At 39.9% G+C, this 22,803-nt stretch overlaps 2 protein-coding genes across 9 annotated transcripts in view; one reads left to right on the top strand and one right to left on the bottom strand.

Moving 5' to 3' along the window:
* The window catches only part of prdm6 (PR domain containing 6), a 203,938-nt gene that overhangs the window by 123,843 nt on the left and 57,292 nt on the right, over nt 1-22,803 (top strand). The window lies entirely within an intron of this gene.
* Nucleotides 11,435-22,284, bottom strand: LOC309718894 (GTPase IMAP family member 8-like). Its single transcript, XM_082554513.1, has 5 exons — nt 22,110-22,284; nt 20,580-22,077; nt 16,480-16,735; nt 15,509-15,575; nt 11,435-14,520 (listed from the first exon to the last, which is right to left on the bottom strand). Exons 4-5 carry the CDS (start codon nt 15,534-15,536, stop codon nt 11,714-11,716), a joined length of 2,835 nt encoding a protein of 944 aa, XP_082410639.1. The 5' UTR covers nt 15,537-15,575; nt 16,480-16,735; nt 20,580-22,077; nt 22,110-22,284; the 3' UTR covers nt 11,435-11,713.

The raw sequence follows: 22,803 nt of genomic DNA, 5'->3' as shown, positions 1-22,803 counted from the left end.
ACATTTCAAATTAAGATTATGTTATTTACTGCTCTTTTTAAAGTGGCTAAAACTAAGTAATAGTTTCGGGGCTTAATTTTAAAGCTTTTAATTGAATTTTCTTGGTTTACCTATAACGATTTTCAAAAATATCCCTGTATGCATAGGTGTATTTTATTGTTCATCACCATTACAGCAAGATAACATCTTTAATAATACAAGCAATAATCCTTTATAATACTTAGTTTCTTCATCTTCTTGCTGTGATTAGAAATACTGTGAGATGTGAGCCAGCAAAGCCTTTTAGTTATGGAAATAGTGCATAAGACAGGATTTCAGCATATACGATTCATGTATACTTACCTGACATTATTGGTCTTCCATTACAGCAGACAGTAGCGGCCATAAGCGATATTCTGGATATATATATATATATATATATATATATATATATATATATATATATATATATATATATGTATATATATATGTATATGTATTCTGTGAATCCTGTGTATCTGGTCACCAGACCTGAATAACCATAAACAGTTTTAATTAATTATGTAGCTAATACTTTGTACAGTCTCCACTGTAAAAAAAATATCAGTCTATGTACTTATGAGTTAAATTACTGAAGCTTTGAAGGCAAAGTGAATATTGTTCATTCACACACTACTGTGTCCATCCACAGTGAGCCTGGGACTGTGGAAAATCATGTTTCATACATGAAATTGTAAGTATTAAATAACTGACATCAATGAAAGTGTTACATTTAAGTTTTAAACAGTCTCTGAAGTTTTAACCTAACTGTCATTTCTAACAGAAATGACACATGCTTAAAAAACAGAATAGATTATGTTTTCAGTCACACAATAACATCTTGTGTGTTGAACCACAGTGAGTCTGGGACCACACCTATGTCAACAGGACAGTTTTGTTTGTTTTACAAACTGAAAATATAAATGACATTATTCACATCAGATTGTAAGTATTAAATAACTGACATATCACTGACAACAGTACAGTGCAATATTTAATTTTTAAACAGTCTTTGAAGTTTTAACTCATTTGTAAAAGAGAAATGAAAGCTAGGTGGTTAAGATGTGCGTGGTAAGGAGTAGCATGTGACTGTGGCAGTGGCATTTTCTGCATTTACTTGCACTTTCAATTTATCTTTATATATGCTTTTTATATGCGTATTACCTTTACATATGCTTGTATATGCCTATTAAAATTTCAGATTTGTCACCAAAAAAGATTTCACTCATTATCAGTTAGATAGCATATTTATCATTGTTAAACAGTGAAGTTCATTTGCAGAAACAAGAATGAAACGATAATTTTTTTATTGGAGTAGATAAGAAAACTTCTGGCTGAGAAAATCAAGTTCCATATACTAAACATTTTAATGAAATAGACCAATCACAATTGATATTCTTAGATAACCAACTGACCAAAAAAAAGCAATCATTTGTAAGACTGAGTTCTCTAAACACACTGATCCCCCCAAATTAGAAATATGTATATTCCTTTTCCAGTTAGCACGTTTGATCTAAACATTTTACTACAACATAGTTATACATGCATTTATAGTATTTCTTGCTGAGATTTATTGGTTTTTTTCATCTTGAGGAACTCACCAGGTGAAGATTGTTGTGGTAGTCCTTACAGCGCATAAGGTCAAAGAGAAAGAAAAAGATGCAGATCAGAAAAGAAAACAAGGAGTTGAAGCTCCTCCTGCACAGAGCGTTACTTTTAAAAAGCTTGTCTAAAGTGAGCTCATTTCATTGCAAAGCTTTGACTTTTTATATGAGTTCGCAATATAATATTAAAGATTTAGAGTGTATTTAGATATGTGTCAAAAACCCATTTGTTACTTATAGTTACAGAAATAAAATAACCAAACAATTCGAACCTCTCATAAAATACAAACATCTGCTAAAAGAAAACAGAATAGATTATGTTTTCAGTCACATGATAACATCTCGTGTGTTGAACCACAGTGAGTCTGGGACCACACCTATGTCAACAGGACAGTTTTGTTTGTTTTACAAACTGAAAATATAAATGACATTATTCACATCAGATTGTAAGTATTAAATAACTGACATATCACTGACAACAGTACAGTGCAATATTTAATTTTTAAACAGTCTTTGAAGTTTTAACTCATTTGTAAAAGAGAAATGAAAGCTAGGTGGTTAAGATGTGCGTGGTAAGGAGTAGCATGTGACTGTGGCAGTGGCATTTTCTGCATTTACTTGCACTTTCAATTTATCTTTATATATGCTTTTTATATGCGTATTACCTTTACATATTCTTGTATATGCCTATTAAAATTTCAGATTTGTCACCAAAAAAGATTTCACTCATTATCAGTTAGATAGCATATTTATCATTGTTAAACAGTGAAGTTCATTTGCAGAAACAAGAATGAAACGATAATTTTTTTATTGGAGTAGATAAGAAAACTTCTGGCTGAGAAAATCAAGTTCCATATACTAAACATTTTAATGAAATAGACCAATCACAATTGATATTCTTAGATAACCAACTGACCAAAAAAAAGCAATCATTTGTAAGACTGAGTTCTCTAAACACACTGATCCCCCCAAATTAGAAATATGTATATTCCTTTTCCAGTTAGCACGTTTGATCTAAACATTTTACTACAACATAGTTATACATGCATTTATAGTATTTCTTGCTGAGATTTATTGGTTTTTTTCATCTTGAGGAACTCACCAGGTGAAGATTGTTGTGGTAGTCCTTACAGCGCATAAGGTCAAAGAGAAAGAGAAAGAAAAAGATGCAGATCAGAAAAGAAAACAAGGAGTTGAAGCTCCTCCTGCACAGAGCGTTACTTTTAAAAAGCTTGTCTAAAGTGAGCTCATTTCATTGCAAAGCTTTGACTTTTTATATGAGTTCGCAATATAATATTAAAGATTTAGAGTGTATTTAGATATGTGTCAAAAACCCATTTGTTACTTATAGTTACAGAAATAAAATAACCAAACAATTCGAACCTCTCATAAAATACACACATCTGCTAAAAAAAACCCAGAATAGATTATGTTTTCAGTCACACAATAACATCTTGTGTGTTGAACCACAGTGAGTCTGGGACCACACCTATGTCAGCAGGACAGTTTTGTTTGTTTTACAAACTGAAAATATAAATGACATTATTCACATCAGATTGTAAGTATTAAATAACTGACATATCACTGACAACAGTACAGTGCAATATTTAATTTTTAAACAGTCTTTGAAGTTTTAACTCATTTGTAAAAGAGAAATGAAAGCTAGGTGGTTAAGATGTGCGTGGTAAGGAGTAGCATGTGACTGTGGCAGTGGCATTTTCTGTTTTACTTGCACTTGTGGAAAAGGGGAAAAAAATAAGTTGATCAAATAGATCAAAATCTGTTGCTATTTACCAGGATGATGAAAATGAAACAACATTGCATGTTTCAGCAAGACAATGACACCAAACACAGCCAAGTAAACTGTTACTTAGTTTCATAACTTAAAATTCTGTGGTCTGATTTATTTGCATGTGGGGGATTTTATGGGTGGTTACTAACATGTGGTGAGAATTTATATGTCAATAGCATCTTTAGAAATATATTTATGAAAAAATTGGTGTTGTGTTCAATACTTATTTTACCCGATTGTCATGGTCCTGGGCCATGCTGGCCCAATGTTCTTAGTTTCCTTGTATGTTTGTATTTTATTCCATGCTTCCCCTGCCCATTATGTCTAAGTTCTCCCCGTGCTCTCCCTTCCCCCTGTGTGCCCTCTATGTATTTATGAGCCCTCGTCCCCTTTCGTGTTTATTCCATGTCTCCCCTGCCTGTTACGTTGGTGTTCTACTCGTGCTCTCTCTCCTCCTGTACTTCCTGTTTCACCTCTCCCGTCAGCGTTCAGTTCACCCCGCCCTGTCTCGTTATGATTATCAGTGTCACCTGTGTTCCCCGTGTGTTCCCACTTCCCTCGTTAACCCTCTGTGTATTTCTGTCTGCGTCTCCCTCTGTTCAGTGTGACGTCGTCCCTCATGTTGTGTGGATCTCCCTGTGTCTCTCTGCGTATGTTAGTTTACTTTTCCCAGTTTAGTTTTGTATTTCCTATGTTCTGCCACTCCAGCATTAAAGCTGTGATTTTGAGTTCATCCCCGTGTCTGTGAGTTTTGCGTTTGGGTCCTCCTCCTGCCTGCCACACAGCCGAGCCTTGACAGTACGACGTCACCAGTAATGGACCCAGCAACTCACAACCCCTCCGCTGAGCTCCGGGAGGATTTGATCTATACGGTGGAGTACCACTGTCAGGAGTGGGAGGCGCTGCCAGGAGACGAACACCGGGAGGTCGTAGCCGCCCGTCTACAGCGGATGGTGTCCGGACTCCCGTGGCTGTTCGGCGCGCTGCACCCCCACATCCGGGACTTCCTTGTTTCCACCGTAGGCGTCCGCCCGGAGCTGCCTCTCCAGTGTGAGGGGTCGGAGGACGTTCAGCCCGGTCCGCTGGAGGATTCGCGGCCCGGCTCATCTCCTCCCCCCTCTCGGCGAAAACGGCGCTCACGCCGCCGCCGCCCTAACGTTTCTGAGCAAACTCCGGTGGTGAGTGACACTAACTGTTTCTTCCATGCCACTTCCAAGTCGGACCAACTCGGACAATATTCTGCTCCTGAGTCCGCTGTTTTTCAGGTCCGTAACACATCAGAAATGAATAGTGAGTTTGAATATGACTGTGTTTCCAGGGCTCATAATGTTTCTAAGTTCACCTCCGCACCTTTTAAGCACGAGACTGAGTTCATTACCCCCCCAGAGACTGCTGTTCATGCTGAATTAAAGAATCCTGGCACTGTAAGCTCCATGCGCGTCATCCCAGAGGCCATTAACTCCGTGTCTGGTAATTCTGGGTCGGTTAATCCTGAACCTGCATTGCCTACCCTCACGCCCATGTTTCAGTGTGACTATTTTTCCTGTGCTCCTCCCAGGTCAGCAGCAATTAACACACAGACTGATAATCTCACCTTAGAGAAGCAAAAGACTATTGTTGAGCTGCATACTCATGAACAACACCGTGAAGTTAACAGTTCTGAGGTCCCTGTACCTGCTGAGTATAAGACTGTGAATGGTGTTTCTTCACTCCTGGACTATGCTGCTCTCCAACCTATATATTTAGAAACCGTTTGTGTGAATGCTCCTGTGTCCGCAACGGATCCCTTTGTGCTCGGTATTACTGACTCTGCTAAATCTGGATCTTCCTGTGCTGTGACTGTTTTAGAGACTGCTACTCCTAACATGGACAGCTTAAGGCCTACAGAGTTGCCAGGAGTGACTCGCCATGAATCTCCGTTAGCCGCCTGGCCCGAAGCTCAGTCGCCACCTCCACCACACTCAGCCTCGCTTCCCATAGCACAGTCACATCCACAGCCTGACTTACTACAAACCTTATTTCAATCCCTAGCCCAGTCAATAGCTCAGTTGGTAGAGGAATCATCAGCCTTATCGTCAGCTCGGTTTCCAACTTTACAACCATCACTGCAGTCTCCAGTGTCCCCAGTGCAGTCTCCAGTGTCCCCAGTGCAGTCTCCAGTGTCCCCAGTGCAGTCTCCTTTAGCACAGTCACCCACTCAACCACCAGCACCACAACCGTCACTACCTCTAGTTCATTCCCCTGTGGAGTCATTAACTCCACCACCTACTCCACTCTCACCACCACCGTTACTACAGACATCAGCTCAGGTCCCCGTGTGTCAGGCAGCTCAGCTCGCACCTGAACCTTTGGCCCAGTTCCCCGTAGCAGTGCGGTTTTCTAGCCAGCTTAACATTGAGCCCGGGGTCCCAATCCTCTCTGGCTCTACATCGGCTCCTGCTGGAAGCTCGGATGAGCTCATCCAGGACTCCGCGGCTCCCACGCCGCCATCCACCTCGTCCGCTGGGGGTTCCAGTGAGCCCGGCCAGCACCTCCTCGTCTCCGCTGGAGGGTCCGAGGGGCCCGTTCAGCCTCCTGTCTCCGCTGGAGGGTCCGAGGGGCCCGTTCAGCCTCCTGTCTCCGCTGGAGGGTCCGAGGGGCCCGTCCAGCCTCCTGTCTCCGCTGGAGGGTCCGAGGGGCCCGTTCAGCCTCCTGTCTCCGCTGGAGGGTCCGAGGGGCCCGTTCAGCCTCCTGTCTCCGCTGGAGGGTCCGAGGGGCCCGTTCAGCCTCCTGTCTCCGCTGGAGGGTCCGAGGGGCCCGTCCAGCCTCACGCCGCATCAGCTGGAGGGCCCGAGGAGCCTGTCCAGCCGCCATCTGCGACCGCTTCGTCATCGCCTGGCCCGGCCTCAGCCTCTGCAGCTCCGCCTGGCCCGGCCTCAGAGCCTTCGTCTGCTGCAGCCTCCTCAGAGCCTTCGTCTGCTGCAGCCTCCTCAGAGCCTTCGTCTGCTGCAGCCTCCTCAGAGCCTTCGTCTGCTGCAGCCTCAGCCTGTGCTTCGCCTGGTCCCGTCTCGACTGGTCCTGTGCCCACCGGGCCTCGGCCAGTACGCCTGACACTGGAGAGCCGCCGCCGCTGCCTTCCGCGCGGCCGGCCCCCTGAACTGCACCGTCATCGCCTGAGTGGCCGCCGTCGCCTTCCGCACGGCCGGCCCCCGGACCGTCATCGCCTGAGTGGCCGCCGTCGCCTTCCGCACGGCCGGCCCCCGGACCGCCTTCGCCTGGGTGGCCGCCGTCGCCTTCCGCACGGTCGGCCCCCGGACCAGCGCTGTCATCGTCGCCGCCGCCTCCCGCGCGGTCGGCCTCCTGAACTGCTCCGTCTCCTTCACCGCCGCCGTTGCCTTGCGCACGGCCGGCCTCCTGAACTGTTTCCACGTCGCCGCCGTTGCCTTGCGCACGGCCGGCCTCCTGAACTGTTTCCACGTCGCCGCCGTTGCCTTCCGCACGGTCGGCCTCCTGAACTGTTTCCACGTCTCCGCCGTTGCCTTCCGCATGGTCGGCCCCCTGAACTGCTCTGTGTTTGGGTTATTTTCTTGGGCTCCGGTGTTTGCTGTGCTCTTCTTTTGTTTTCTGTTCCGAGCCCTCCGTCCTGGGCCCCCGCCGCCCGCCCTGGGTTGTTTTCTGTTTGGTTTTGTTTTTCTGTGTTTGGGCTGTCTGGAGCCAGCCCTTGAGGGGGGGGTACTGTCATGGTCCTGGGCCATGCTGGCCCAATGTTCTTAGTTTCCTTGTATGTTTGTATTTTATTCCATGCTTCCCCTGCCCATTATGTCTAAGTTCTCCCCGTGCTCTCCCTTCCCCCTGTGTGCCCTCTATGTATTTATGAGCCCTCGTCCCCTTTCGTGTTTATTCCATGTCTCCCCTGCCTGTTACGTTGGTGTTCTACTCGTGCTCTCTCTCCTCCTGTACTTCCTGTTTCACCTCTCCCGTCAGCGTTCAGTTCACCCCGCCCTGTCTCGTTATGATTATCAGTGTCACCTGTGTTCCCCGTGTGTTCCCACTTCCCTCGTTAACCCTCTGTGTATTTCTGTCTGCGTCTCCCTCTGTTCAGTGTGACGTCGTCCCTCATGTTGTGTGGATCTCCCTGTGTCTCTCTGCGTATGTTAGTTTACTTTTCCCAGTTTAGTTTTGTATTTCCTATGTTCTGCCACTCCAGCATTAAAGCTGTGATTTTGAGTTCATCCCCGTGTCTGTGAGTTTTGCGTTTGGGTCCTCCTCCTGCCTGCCACACAGCCGAGCCTTGACACCGATGTACATTATGGAGTGAAGCATCATGGCATAGGGGTATTGTTTGGGCTAATGTAATAACTTATTGATCAGTTTTATAATGACATTTTAAACTATACATCAAACATCTATATCAAATCATAAACACAAAATAACAAAAATATACTGACAAGAGTACAGCGCTACATTTAGGTTTTAAACTTAAACAGTCTCCATGAAAAGATGGTGGCTGAAAAGTGAAAAGTGTTATCCTTCTGCCCTGTGGCTGTTGCGGGATCCTGATTAGGGATGGGTATTGATAAGATTTTCACGATTCCGATTCCATTTTCGATTCTGTTTAACGATTCGATTCTTTATTGATTCTTTATCGATTCTTTATCGATTCTCTTATCGGCAGCACGGTGGCACGGTGGTTAGCACTGTTGCCGCACAGCAAGAAGGTCCTGAGTTCAATTCCACCATCAGGCCGGGGTCTTTCTGTGTGGAGTTTGCATGTTCTCCCCGTGTTTGCGTGGGTTCCCTCCGGGTACTCCGGCTTCCTCCCACCGTCCAAAGACATGCAACTTGTGGGGATAGGTTAATTGGATAATCCAAATTGCCACTAGGTGTGAATGTGTGAGTGAATGTGAGTGCGAATGGTTGGCCCTGCGATAGACTGGCGACCTGTCCAGGGTGTACCCCGCCCCTCGCCCTATGACAGCTGGGATAGGATCCAGCGCCCCCCGCGACCCTGAAAAGGATAAGCGGAAGCGAATGGATGGATGGATGGATGAGAACACTAAGGTCGAGTAGCTTAGAACTTTGTTTTATATCTTCTCTTTGAACAAGATAGAAATTTAGGAGTAACGTGGCCTTACAAACCCAACAGTGAGATCTCAACAGATCCACAGCCTATGGCTCTTCGATGGGGTGTCACAGGGTCCCAGGAAAAAAAAGTTGTAAATGTAAAATAATAAAATAAATATTCTTCTGTAGCAATAACAAAGTATAACATAAATTATTCTGTAGCAATTACACAAGAATATCCAGTAATGTCCCTGCCTACAATTAAACGCATTCACTTACTGAAAATCGGGGGCATCTGCTGTGGCAAATGGGTGTAAGCCTTTGACCACAAACTTAGTCACTGCTCGGTAACATTCGTCTATCCTGGCCTGAATGGAGACGCTACCGGTAGACTGCAGCGAGAACTGCCAGCATCTGAGCCAGCGAGACTCTGTCTGTCTCTCTCATCATGGTCACCTAAATGCACAGTAATGGCAGGTTTTGTAATAAGGCAGATCGCGCTAACATAATATGCACTGTTAGTGGATTATTTACCTGCCGCATTAACGGGAGAGGACGTGCAAACGTTACCGCTGCTGCTGCGTTGAGATTCACGAGTCCGGAACAGAATTCAAAACACGACATTCATTTAAGGGCATCGCGTGTTTTGTGAGCAAATGCTTTTGCATATTCGTAGTGTTTCCTCCCTTAAATGAAATATCTACTTTGCAAGTATTGCAAGTTGCTCTGTTGTCATCTGTTCTCGTAAAGTATAACCAAACTTTTGAGCATTAGACGCCATGTTTCCTGCCAGGTAAATGACGCTCCGCAACGTGGTGACGTCATTCGGGGCGACTGGAATCGATAAGGGAATCGTTTGCAAAAATGGCAAACAATTCCAAGGAATTGAAACAAAGGGAACAACAACAAGAACCGGTTTTCAATACCCATCCCTAATCCTGATTACTCCAAGTTTGTGTTACAAAGGGTGGAAGTCAAAGAGTAGGTATTGGTCTATATGTGGGGGCTTCCGGTAAACTTCAATGTTAAGGTTTCTATTCTCCTCAATGTGCACTGCACAGAAACGGCAAAAATATTATCCTTTCCAACGAGTTGATTTGAACCGTGAAGTCCCCTTAAAAGAGCCAATAACTTTACTTTACACTTTATTTGACCCACTAGGTTTAAATCTGGGACTCCCCACCATTTGACCTTATAACTGAAGAAACTTCTCGGATGAGAGGTGAAACGTCTTCAAGCAACAGAAGTCCAGACGCTTTTCTTTGCAAGCTCCTTTGACTATTTTCAGTGATTGTACTCACCAGGTGACACTCTGACGTTTTACTCAGTGCTGTTAAATCTCCCTTGGCAGTTCCAAACTGAATCAGGTTACTTGTAACCACCTTCCATTATCAGAATATCAAGGTGTTGCCTTGTACAAGTATGACAACAGAGTAAAGGTGATGTCTGATACAGTTACTGATAAATGACCAAACACTGAGCATTCCCTGGATTCTTTATGCTCTGTTGCATCTGTGCAAGCTCCATGCATTGTCTGAACCTTCAACAACAGAAAAAGGTCGTACAAGTCTCCGGTGGTTTTATGTCTAATCTAAGCGAGAATCTGCATTAGTTGTTTTGTTATTATTGGGATGTTTTTCCACTTTGATTAACCAGGCACGTACAGGACACCGAAAGATCTAATCATTGTCAGTGATAAATATCAAGTTGAGCTAATCATCCTGATCTACATGTAGAAAATGTTCACAAGATGTGATGGCAAGGATATCACTTGCTATGCAGGGCAAGGAGCAAATGGTGGCAAAGGGCACATTGCCTTAACTAGTTGAAAAAACAGAAATGTGTGGATTTTGGTCCATTATCAAAAAAACTGACAGTGGGTTTAAATTAAGATGCGGTTAATAGACTTACATAGAAAAAGCGGTTTGTGTGAATGGGTGAATGAGTAAAAACTGCTGAGTCATAACCACAGAATCAAAACCTGTATATGCTTTAGGGACAAAATCAATGGACTACAGTTCTTAATTTTTGAATTCGGTTATTTTTTTCTGCATGATTGCCACAAGCAGCAAACCATGGAGTCTACCTTTACAAGTTTTTTAAAATAATTTCTTGTCCTAAAGAGCTCACAGCATTAGTACAAGCTGTGTTATTCCAACAGTGGTGTTTCCACCTCAAACACTCACATTATTATAATTGAGAACTGTCACTGTTCTTCCTATGTACATGTACGTTTAAAGAATGTGGCGTAACTTTCAGGTGTGTAGATTATTTGTTAAGGTCTAAAAGATGATGTCTACCCTATAAACTCTGTGAAATAAATTTTCTGAAACTGGGTTTAAATATGAAAGGACCTTTTGAATAAAGGCAGGACATATTCCCTTATTTCAAAGATTCAAAATTGAAGAAACAAATTAAATCAAGCTTTTCAACAAATATGGTTTGAATTTCACTATGAAGTGTGGTTCCATGCTTAGGTTGCCTGTACTTTGTTACATTTCCTTCACTTTAAAGTGAACAGTTTACGGTCTTTTTTCCAATCAATCAATATCCGTAAAGAGTCTTCAGCTAATGTTTGCTTTTATTTAAAGTTTACTGTGATATTTCTCAACAGTAGTACTTATTCATTGTCCCGTAAAGTGATCATCAAAATTAACGATAAGAACATCAACTGGTTTTTGTCCAAAATATGAAGCTTACATTTTAATATATCTCTACACAGACTACTTATCAGATGCAATAAGTATTTTATAAAAACAAAAAACAATCAGGAATTGAAACATTTTTATCATTCTGAAAAAAGAGACATGCTGTGCCAAAAAATGGTTATATACTGCAATAAAGTGTTTTCTGTAAATAACAAACACATCTGAGCCAAAGACATTTTGTGCTTTTCGTGAGATTATTGACACCAGTGATTGTTTTTAAATGGAAAAATATGCATTACTTCCTGCAGTAAAAATGGCATGATGCAAATTAAACGAGATCTTTACCTAAATGATTTATATGATTAGTTTACATTCATTCATGTTTTTACTTAGCAGGCAACATTTTCTGCAGTTAAAAAAAAGAAGAAAGATTGACAGTGATTTTAGAACATATTAATCAATTTGTAATAATTTGAGTATATTATGTTATATGGAACTACATCTACATCTATCATACAGCTATAACAAAAGTATTTGTTTATTAAAAGCTTTAAAACCAAAAGCTATCAAAGTTAAATCAAACTGACATTCAGGTAAAAGAGCCCGTTTCATAAAATGGTGCAAGACTTATCTCCGTCAGCTTTCTGTACATATTCTTCTATCCAGTCATTGATTTGTTTATCATGTTCTAGCTGTAGTTGGTTGATATCTTCTTCAATTGGCTCGCCCTCATTTCCTATAGAAAGATTGTAATTCAGCTCATCCATTTCTTGTTCCTGTTTTTTCTTCAGTCTGTCAAAGTCTCTCTTGTATTCTCTCTTCATGAGCAGATGTTTAAGTATGATGGCGTTGCTTTTTTGTTGTTTTTGCTTCATGTCTTCCATCTCACTGTCATGCTTTGCTCTCAACGCTGCAAAATCTACTGAATATTTCTGTCTGAACTCATTGAATTCTTCTGCTTGCTTTCTGGCTTCTTCTGCAATTTTCTTCTTCATTTCCTTGACTTTTGCCTCATAGATATCCTGCGCTAATTTCCAGTCTCTCTCCTCTTGTTCTCTCCTGAGTCTATCTTGTTCTTTTATTTTGCTTTCATATTCATTTCTTTCCTCATCATATTCTTCTTTGAGCTTTATAAGCAGCGCTTGTTCCTCCTCTTTCCTCTGTTTGTCTTCTTGATTTCGTTTCTCCCACCATTCTTTGCGTTCTTTTTCCCAAGCTTCGCGTTCTAATTTCATCTCTTCTCGGTTTTCCATCAGCTTTCTGTCAGCATGTACATTTTTTTCACATTCTGATTTTATTTTCTGCTCAAGAGCTTCAAGTTTTTCTTCCCACTGCATTCGGAGTTTTTCTTCATATCTTATTGATGCTATGGTCTCCTGTTCTCTCTTTTCCTCCTCTCTCTTTGTCTTCTCTTGTTCCTGGTTAATCAGTTCTTCCTTCTCCTTCAGTACTTCTTCTTTTTCTGCTCTTTCTTGATCAATTTGTTTCTTTTTCGCCTGAATTTCTTCATCGCGTTTCCTTTGAAGTTCTTCCATCTCTTTCTCCATATCTGCTTCTTTCTCTTTTAGGATCCTCTTCATTTCCTTTTGTATGGCTGCCTCAGCTTCTTGGAACATCTCTGTAGTGTAGCAGCTGCCACCATTTTTCTTCACCATTGTTTGTACTTTGTCTAAAAGCTCTGCGACTTGTGAATGATTATTTTGATCTCTGTTGTTGAAAACATGGTATCTTCCTCCACAGTCGTCAATGAGTTTTTTAACAAAGTCATCGCTGACTTCTTCCATGTAACTCTCTATTGTTTGATCTTGAAGATCATCTCCTCTGGTGAATATAACAATAATGAAGTCTTCTGATTTCTTGCCAAAAAACTCCTTGATGAGCTCTACTGTGTCTTTTTCTTCTTTGGTAAATCGACCAATCTGCACTACCAGTAAGAACGCGTGAGGTCCTGGAGACAACAAGCTGATGCATTTCACAAGCTCCTGTTTGACTTCATGGTTGGACAGAGTCGTGTCGTACAAGCCTGGTGTGTCGACCACAGCAACTGGATGGCCGTCGACCACTCCTTTTGCTTTTTTGCAAACCTCTGTCACTGACTTCATGCAGGTTTTAGAATAAAAGCATTTTTGGCCTAAAATGGTGTTTCCAGTTGCACTCTTCCCACAGCCAGTCTTCCCAATCATCACTATCCGGAGAGCATCTGGGCTGTGGTTGGGATTATCAAAGGATTCTGTCTTCTGTGAAGGGTTTCCTTCGAGTTTAATCAATCGAGGCTTAACAAGCATTTGTCTTGTGAAGCACTTAGATCCCATAGCTGTCATCTTCTCCACAGTGTGCAACACCTCAGAGACCTGCTGCTTGTCTTTGATGTTGAAGATGATGTTTCGTCCTCCACACTTCTGACAGAGCTCCTGGATGTTTCTGTTTTCACTAACAAAGTTGACAACAACTGGATCTGTGGGATCTGATTCCACTGCAAAAAGAATCATGGTGAAGTCGATGACCTGAGATCCAAATTCATTCTGGATGATCTCTAACTCTCGCTTGTTTTCGTCACTGAGGGGTCCCACAGGAAGGACCAGGATAAAGGCATGGACACCTTCGGGATTCCAGAGAGAAACACATTGTTTTTTGCAGCTCTTTATTGCCTCAGGAGATTTTCCATACCAAGCAGGCATCTCTACCAGGGACACTAAACGTCCACACACCTGTGTCTCCTTCTTAACACATTCTGAGGAGTCAGCAGGTTTACCAAACTGGTGTTTTCCTACAATGGCATTGGCTGCTGAACTCTTCAGAACTTCATATGTCCCACACAATACCAGGTTAAGAGGCGGTTTAAAAGCGACTGTTGTGGTGTCAGCTTCTTCACCTCTGTTTAGATAGCCTCCTCTGTTTTCATTCACTATGCTCTCCATCTTTTCCATGAGTTCTTGAAGATCCTTTTCTGGCAGATCTTTTTTGTCAAAGTTGATTCTCTGCTGCCTTTGTCTACAGTCCTGTATGAGTCGATCCACAGCTGAAGTTTTTTTCTCCTCACTATGTGTCAAAATGACCATTGCATATTTAAAAGCATCTTGACCAAAGAATCTTAGGATGATCTTTAGTTTTTGTCTGTCTTCTTCACTGAATTCAGAAGGCTTTATCAACAGGAGGAGAACATTTGGTCCAGGGGGGCAAAGAGCCACACACTTCTTCATTTCATGCTTCACCTTCTCTCCAGCTAAACTGAAGACATCTGAAGTTTTCACTATTGTTAGGCGTGTTTTCCTATACTGTCCTTGAGTGACTGTAGTGGATGGGGACACCTTTTGCAGAAGATCCCCAGTCAAATCTTTTTTCCCAGTGATGAAGTTGGTTAGAATTGATTTTTTACTTTGAGTCTTTCCAAAAACCAGAATCCGAAGTTCATATGCTGTAAATCAACAAAAAAAATTATTACATGTTTTCCAGCACATGCATACATATTTATATCTTTTATTTCTTTTATTCTTTTTTAACTTTAATGTTTTTTAATTATTTGTAAAAAAAATATATCTACTCTTTACTGGGAAGTGCTCAAATAATCTTTTTAAACTCTCTTATCCTTCTCCCCAAAACCACTGTGAAGGTGTGAACACCAGCCTTTTTACATTTTTGGTGCATCAAATGATAATGTGCTAAAGCTGCTTGTATGTCTCACTAATGCACAAGGGGGCACATTTAAGAAATTTGGGGAGAGTTGATGCTTTTTATAGCTGTTAGTAATTGTCCTTTAGTTTGTAAATTAGAAACGTGTAACATGTTCGGGATAAGTGTCAAACAGCTTCAAAGTTTCTAGATTTGGATGTTCATAATACATAAAGTGCATATGTGTTTTTGTCAGGGTTGGACTGGGTCAGAAAATTGGTCCTAGCATTTTTTAATCCCATTATGTCCCTTCATCGTTGTCTTACCCTGTGAATTTCACATTCCTTGATTTCTTCCTCACTTCTCCACAAAGCTTTGTTACTAGTTCTTGCTAGTACTACAATTAGCTGCACCTATTTTTAGTTTCTTTTTATTGTTTTCATTTTGTTTTCCAGCTCCACCTCTCCGCCACTTCTTCCTGACGAAACTTATGCGTATGCAAGATTACCAGTCCAGCCCTGGGTTTGGGTAAAGTCATAACTGTCCCTACTGCCAACATAACTAGTGTTTCTAACTGTCATTCTAAGTGTGTTAACGGGAGTAAACGTGGCTTCTGGTTTTGTTAATAATTTTCTTTGTCACCTTTATCCTCCCTAACGCATCCTTATTTTCTTGTGACTTTTGCCTAGCACTGGGCTTAACCTGGATTTTAGCTGTCCTCGTCATGCTCAGATACTTGCATTCTTTCTGTCTTGCTATCTGTGTTATGTTCTGATACATCTCGCCAGACTCACCGCGTGATGAAAGAGGTTGTGATGCCATAGTGCCACTGTGATAGAAATATGAGAAATTGGTTGGTGTCTGTTGGATGAAAGAAAAAGGAAGAGAAAGTTGTCATCTAATAATAAACCATCAGACGAAAAGAATCTGAATACATGGAACTTTAGAAGAAACCTTAAAACTCCAGTGGGCTCTATTGTGTGGTGGATATGATGCCACAGGAGCAGGTAGAATAAGTGCAATATCATTGCCACTATAGGATCAGCCTGTGGATAGCATGGCTACAAATATTCTCCTTATCAGATTTGATAATAATGGCTCGGGTACTGGAGTACAAAATATATGTTTTATTTAATAATTGCAGTGTCATTACATTGTTTTCCCTATGGTTATGAGAAGTCAAAAAGTTTTGACAAGACCTGAGAATGTGTTGTATATGTAGTATAGTGCAGTATAGTGGTGTGGTAAAGGTCTGTCAGTGAGTGCAATAATATTATAAGGCAGAACTGGCAGTTGTATAAAAAAAATGGATGTTTAGAAAATGCAAACAATCATCAGAACAGTTTAGTATCAAAAGGCTTCCAACTAAAGTTGAATTATGAAAATAAATAAAGTAAGTCTAAATTATTTATTTATACTGGTGAACCTTATATGTAAATTCAGCTTGGAGAATTAAAGTCAGCTTCTTTGTACGTAGGATTTAAAAACTGACATGTCTGGTATTGCTCGTATCATGTTGTAGAACATTCACCCCAAAGTATAATATGAATATATACAAAATGCGGTACTTTAACTTACCTGCATTGCTGTCATACACTTAATTAATATACACAGTTGTGACTAATCTATTTAAGACCACACTCTTTTTGTAGCACAATTACAGATTTTATTAAGGACTTGAGTCTACCATGACCTACAAAACCGAGAACAGATGCAGTTATAGGTTTTTATATTCATTGCCTTTACTCTTTGTGAATGTACTTACCGGGTGAAACTGCTGATCGTCCTCAGCGGTTTTAAATGTTCCTTTGCAGATCCAAACTGAATCAGGTCACTCGAAAGTACCTTTTATTAACAGAATTGGGAGGTGTTGCCCTGTACAAGTATGACAGCAATGTAAAGGCTCTATCTGATAGAGTTAGAGCATTCTCTGCATTGTTTATGCTCGGTTGCATCTTAGCATAAAGAATTTTTTTCTTTCAGTTGAAATCTATCATAAAGGCTCCATCCACCGAGTGAGTCTTGATAAACTAAAACATACAGGACATGTAAAGGTCTTATCTAAGACTCCAATCACTGATGACTGTTTCCTGTTTGATGAGTGTCAGCTCGAGTCACGTCGCCACTCTGGCTTACAGCTAGCAAATGCTCAAATGTTTACTAAAATATTATTGCGAGTGCTTCACTTGCTACCCAGGGCAATGAGCAAACCATGGGCCAAAAAAAAGGGGCTTAACTTGTCTAACTGAAGGGAAGAAAACTGAAATCTGTAGATTTTGGTCCATCGGTAAAATACCATGCACGCTGTAAGATCAAAAGAGTTCTAAGAAAGGTGTTCTAAAAATGTTCTTTTTCTAAAACATCTCAAATGTGGTTAATGTCCTGTATTTTTTGTGTTTTCAACTGAATCTACACTAGTGTGTCAAAACAGCAACCATTTAATTTGGTTTATATTTACAGAAAATCGATAAACTTTTAGGATTTTAGGGAGCAAATACTTGTGAAGGTCAAATTTGCCTCAGAACACTAGAATAGAACACATTCATATAGATGGTTTTACTGTCGGATGAACTGAATTGATACAAAACCTGATGAATGTAAAGCAAAGCTGAATCAGTCGGTCAGTCTGTGAGAGAACGGGCTTCACTCCCCGTTCAGCAGGAACTGCAGAGGGTCTACAAAATAATCTGCGGTGACCTCTTCTCCACCAGTGCTTCAGAAGTATCCAGTTTGCAGCCAAACACACACAGAGCCAGACCTCAGAACCAGCTATCATTATAAAAACATGCCTTAACCTGGCATGCCACCCCCATCTGGGTGCCATGATTTAACTGTGATAAGATACTACAGAAATTTGAACTGGTTTTGGTTTCTAAATTGATACAGCCCTGCCATTTAATTCAGCGAACCATTCTTTTAACTAAATGATACTTTGTAAATCTATGTGTATCATCGTTTGATTTAGTTCATACTTTTACTACCACAGCTGTTTCCTAGTTAAATATAATTTGACCCATATGAGTTGGAAAGTCCTGCTAAAATTATTTTGTATTAAATAATAAATAAACGGCCAAAAGTAATTTACAGTTAATGCACATTATATTACTTGGATTTATGGGTGTAATATACACTATAATATTAAAAGCATTGGTGTCATATCATTTAATCTTTGAATTTAGGTGTTTTTCATTATGTTGCCATGCGTGTATGGAATTAAGCACTTCAAGCATCAAGCAGTCTTCACAAACATTGTTGAAAAGTAGTCTAGGGTTAAGGAATAGGGTTGTTCTAAAGACATCAACAGTTTAGTTTATGTAAAATGTATGCCCTCCTAGATATCCCACAATCAGTTATAAGTGGTATTATAAATGGTAAAGTGGAAGCAACTACAGTAACTCAGCCACAAAGTAGCAGATCACATAAAGTAATCTTGTGAAATTAACAGCAGTTGGTATGTAGGTATAATATTTAGGTGGCCCAGTACTTTTTTCTTAATAGTGTTTCCTCTTCAGTTCCATTTTTCTTTTATGTCATGTTGTTGAGAGTGTTCAAAAACTTTTGGATTATACGAATTGACCCAAATTCATTTATGATATTTTATACCACTCTTGTTTATTGGACGTGGATTGGAGAACATCTGAGTATATGAGCAGTGTTTGAAGTTACAGGCCTACTTAGGACTTGTTGCAGCTGGTACAGTAATTAAAAGGTTCACAAGATGAAAATGTTATTGTCAAAGTTCAACACTGGAACTAAAAACCCAAACTGAAAACAGGTCACCTGAAAAAACCTTTATTAGGAGAGTTTGAAAGGAGTGCTCTGTTCAGCTATTACAGCAATGAAATGGCTATGGTTGACTGAGAAACAACATTACTGACATATTGCTCATTACTGATGTCCTGTGAGTGACATTGTGATATTATCATGCAGTCAGTCAACAAAAATAATTATAAATGAATTCATTTGAGCTTACATTTTGTTGCAATTGATGTTTTTGCAAACATGTAACCACTCGACTACTTACTTGCGATATTTGTTAGGACAATATATAACCATGTAACTCGAATGTCCATTAAATTGTTTTACCAATGGTTTTATTTTTAGTGTGTTCATGCTTTTAAACTTGTGAAGTACTCTTTTCTTCCTTTAATCACCCAGGACTAATATCCTATCACTAATATCCTGAATATCTCAGCTGAGTCTTTCAGGTATTAGCCTTCAGATAAAATGTATAATGAATGTGTTGACTACTTCCTTGTGAGTCACTACGTCCTATCTCTTATTTAATGCCAGCACTGAACAAAGTTATCCTTTTGCTACTAGATAAGTAATATTATCAGATCACTAAACATTTGTCTTTCATCTCTGTGAGTTGTCAGACCAGCAGACAAATCGTAAAAATGAAACTCAGTCTTATCACATTCCTTTATGCACATCAGTGCAACACCCACAAACAGTCCACCATATGTACTGAATGCCTTGACTTTAAAAATTACCATTTAGATGTCAAAACCATGTGATGCTTTACAAGCAGTTTGTCGTTATAACACAAAGTGGGCAATTGAGCCAATAAAGCTCATAGACTCATAGAAAAAAGAGTGACGCATCACACAAAAAAGTTTGGGAATATAATTTTATCGAAATCCTTAATAGCAAAAATGAGATATGTAGCATTCTTGGTATTCTGAAGTTGTGGTGTAAATCTATGTCCCAGTGGTCATTAAAATTACAGTTATAGCTGCCACGTGGCAACACTTGCTTGTAGAAGGACTTTTTAATGGGTGTAACCACCTATTATAAAGCTTTTATTTAGCTTTAGGTTGTCGGGGGTAAGTGCTGGATATTTTTTCACACTGCACAAATTAAAGAAGTAACAAACTATATCAAGATTCTATAAAGGAAATTAACCTTAGTTTTTGTTTTTGTTTTTTTTACTTTGCATTCACATTTTATGGGAATAAACTTAAACTTAAAATCAAGCACATTTTATATTCACTGTGTTAGGAACACTAACTTTTATCTTACTATAGCTCCCAACATTGTTATGCACTCTTTCCCGTTGACCCCACTTCTGTTTTTATGGGCAGTGATTCTTGTGAATAAACCAATTCTGCCACATCAATTATTACCATTCCTACTGAGTCCTGTAATATTAGGACTTTGCTGCCAACTGGTGGTAGACAAATTAAAATGGAGATGGTATTGGCGTGAGTAGACCAAGCCTAGGTAATAAAGCAGGTCAAATAAAACATATTTTATTACAATATCAGCCTCTGCACTGAGAATTCTACTGAAATTGATAAAATTAATAATTTATGTCATGTCAGTATTTTGGATAAATATTTGTAACTGGCAAATTACAATAAGTAGAACCATATAGTGTAGTGTACACATTCTGTGCGGTTTCATTTTATAACTGTACTTGGTCAGTTTTTCCCCCAGCTTAAGTTTTAAGCAAACTAATTAACCATGACTAATATCAATAGACAAATCAACTCAGATGCTGGAGAAATGCAGATGAGAAATGTTGCACAAAAAGAAACAAAACATACCAAACTAATTCCCAGAAAGTTGATTCTGTTCATCTGGATGTTTAACTGGGACACTCCCACTGAAAAAGCTATGGGCAGAAGAACAGAATCAACTTTCTGGGATTTTCCTTACCTGGATGATTGAGCATGCACCAAGATAACAAAGTAATTGTAATCACTGCTGGATTAAACAGAAATGCAGCTGTGGGGTGGGAGTTAGGTTAGAAGTGAGTGTGCAGTACAAGCCACAGTTTATCATAGCCCACTCTGTAGGTGAACCTTAAAAGCAGAATTCCTGAAGCTAAGAGTACATACAGTTTGGGTGTTCCCCAACCCTGTAAGCTGTGTCTTACCTGTACATCTTTAGGCACTTTGTTACTACCAGCCTGTCACAAAAACCCATACTTGATTCCTAATTGTGAAAGGTGAAAGGTGAACCTTTCACAATTAGGCTCCACCCAACAACTCCAATTAGGCTCCACCCAACAAAACAACTCAAACCAAGCTCCACTCCTTGTGGGCAGGTTTGAGTTGTTTTTCTTCCCTTTATAAGCACAGGTGAAAGTAATTAGTGTCTCTTCATTTGAGGCTGGAGTGGTGTGTGTGAGTCCTTTGAGCAGAGCACTGGTGTGGTGGATCTTGATTTTCCAAAGACATAAACCCCATAGAAAATAATATTTTGATTCTGCCACTGTTGGGTCTGGCATTAAGGGTTGTGCTTTATCTTTAGAAGGCCCAATTCATGTGAGAGCCTTGTAGTTGACTTTCTGTGTTATTTGTTGGTTGGAAGATGTCTCTGAGGCACAGAAAAGGGCCATTAAAATGATTGTAACAATAAGCTAGTAAGTTGCTCGGAATTGCATTATCAAGCATGGAAAGCATTTATAGGGCCTGTATATGGAGTAAAGCAAATAATATGTCATGTGAAGAATCCATTTGTCTCCTTCATATGTATATTACTATTGTCCCACCTTGTTCACAAAAACAGGATCGATCTTTTATTCTTCAAGGTTTTCACATCTCCAAACATTAGCAACACAGAGGTTACTAAATTGGTGTGGCCAAAGAGAGTGAAAATGTCTGCATATTGTCTGCTTGTGTTGATATGTTTATTTTTATGTGGTGAAGTCAGGTGACTTCCACTGCAAGCAAATGTCAGTACAAATACATAAAAACTATCTATTTATCTTTTTTGTTGTTGTTGCCTCAGAATTATATTCTCAAGTTCTCTTTCATGCTTTGGTACCAAAACTGCAAAGTCAGTGATGTATCTCTGTCTGAATTCACTGAGCTCCTCTTCTTGTTTTCTGGCTTCCACTTGATTTTTCCTCCTCTTCTCCTCCTCTTCTTCTTCTTAGTTTTCTTGCAATATTTTCCATTCTTATTCCCCTGTTCTTTTCTGAGTCTATATTCTTCTGCTCTGTTTTTTCCAACTCAAAATTGATTGAGCTTTTTCTGCCGTACTTGCTCCTCCAGTCTCAGTTGCTCATCTTGAAGGCTTTTTTCCTCCCACTCTTTTTGTTTTTTATTTGCAATTTGTATTTATTTTCCTCTTTATTGTGTTCCCATTGCTATTGTGCTCTCTTTTCCTCATCCTTTTTCTTAATAAGTTCATTCTTCTGTCTTTCTATCTCTTCTTCCTTCTCCTTCATAATCTTTTGGATTTCCTTTTGAATCTCAGACGTGTCGTAGTCACCATCAAAGGTCAAAGCAAAAAGAACAAAATTGCTTTACACTGACATATATTAACATGCCGCAATTTCTCACCAAAATTGCTATATAAATATATAAAATACCATATTTAATGCACCTGATAGCTATCAATAACAATCCTATTGATTAGTATCCACTTTTATTAATGTACTTGTAGACTTTTAAAAAATTGACTTTCATGCAAGTACTCACCAGAAGAAGTATATCAGATGTTCATGTAAATGACAGCAACCACAAGAAAAGCAATTCACATGATTCAGGGGGCTGGGCTTTGTCTTTGTATGACATTCCTATTAATCCATCATTAACGGAATAATTTAATAAGTGAAAAACAAACGAAACAACGAAACAAAAGATATTTCAATAAAAGTTCATGAAAATTGTAAAAAGAAACATTTTTATTAAGCTTTCTTAATTTGTTTTCATGTATTCCTCACCTAATTTGGTAAATAAGCTACATTTCTTGATATAAATATCAAAATTACACTAAAAACAGTTATTATTGAATCTGAAATTCAAAATGAGGCTTAATTTTATAACTCAGCTTGTCCATTGGTTATTTTAAGTGATGTAAAGAACAATGCCTATAGTCTGTTTTTGATGTAAACTCAATTGCTAACATATTAAGTAGTCTCTAAACAAAAGGAACTACCTAAATCTAATTATACATTTAGGTTGTTTCTCAGTTATACTGAGTATGCAGTATAGTGCTAACCCCTAAACTGTCCACAAACTTTACCTAAAATCAGAGAAGAGAATTGTACCAGTATGATATGTTCAAAATCTGGCTTAAGTAAGTCACATTTAACACAAGTGTTCCCTATTCCTTTCCCTGGAGACTAAAA

This window comes from Aulonocara stuartgranti (assembly GCF_965226115.1).
Source record: "Aulonocara stuartgranti genome assembly, chromosome: 12".
In the NCBI taxonomy this organism is placed as follows: Eukaryota; Metazoa; Chordata; class Actinopteri; order Cichliformes; family Cichlidae; genus Aulonocara; species Aulonocara stuartgranti.
The sequence above is the reverse complement of the archived record's forward strand: the minus strand, read 5'-3'. Positions and strand labels throughout refer to the sequence as shown.

Coding starts and splice junctions, on each gene's coding strand:
- LOC309718894 (XM_082554513.1), bottom strand. CDS start 15,536: ATGGCATCACAACCTCTTTCATCACGCG. Junction 14,521..15,508: donor ACAACCTCTTTCATCACGCG/GTGAGTCTGGCG, acceptor GTTGATTTACAG/CATATGAACTTCGGATTCTG.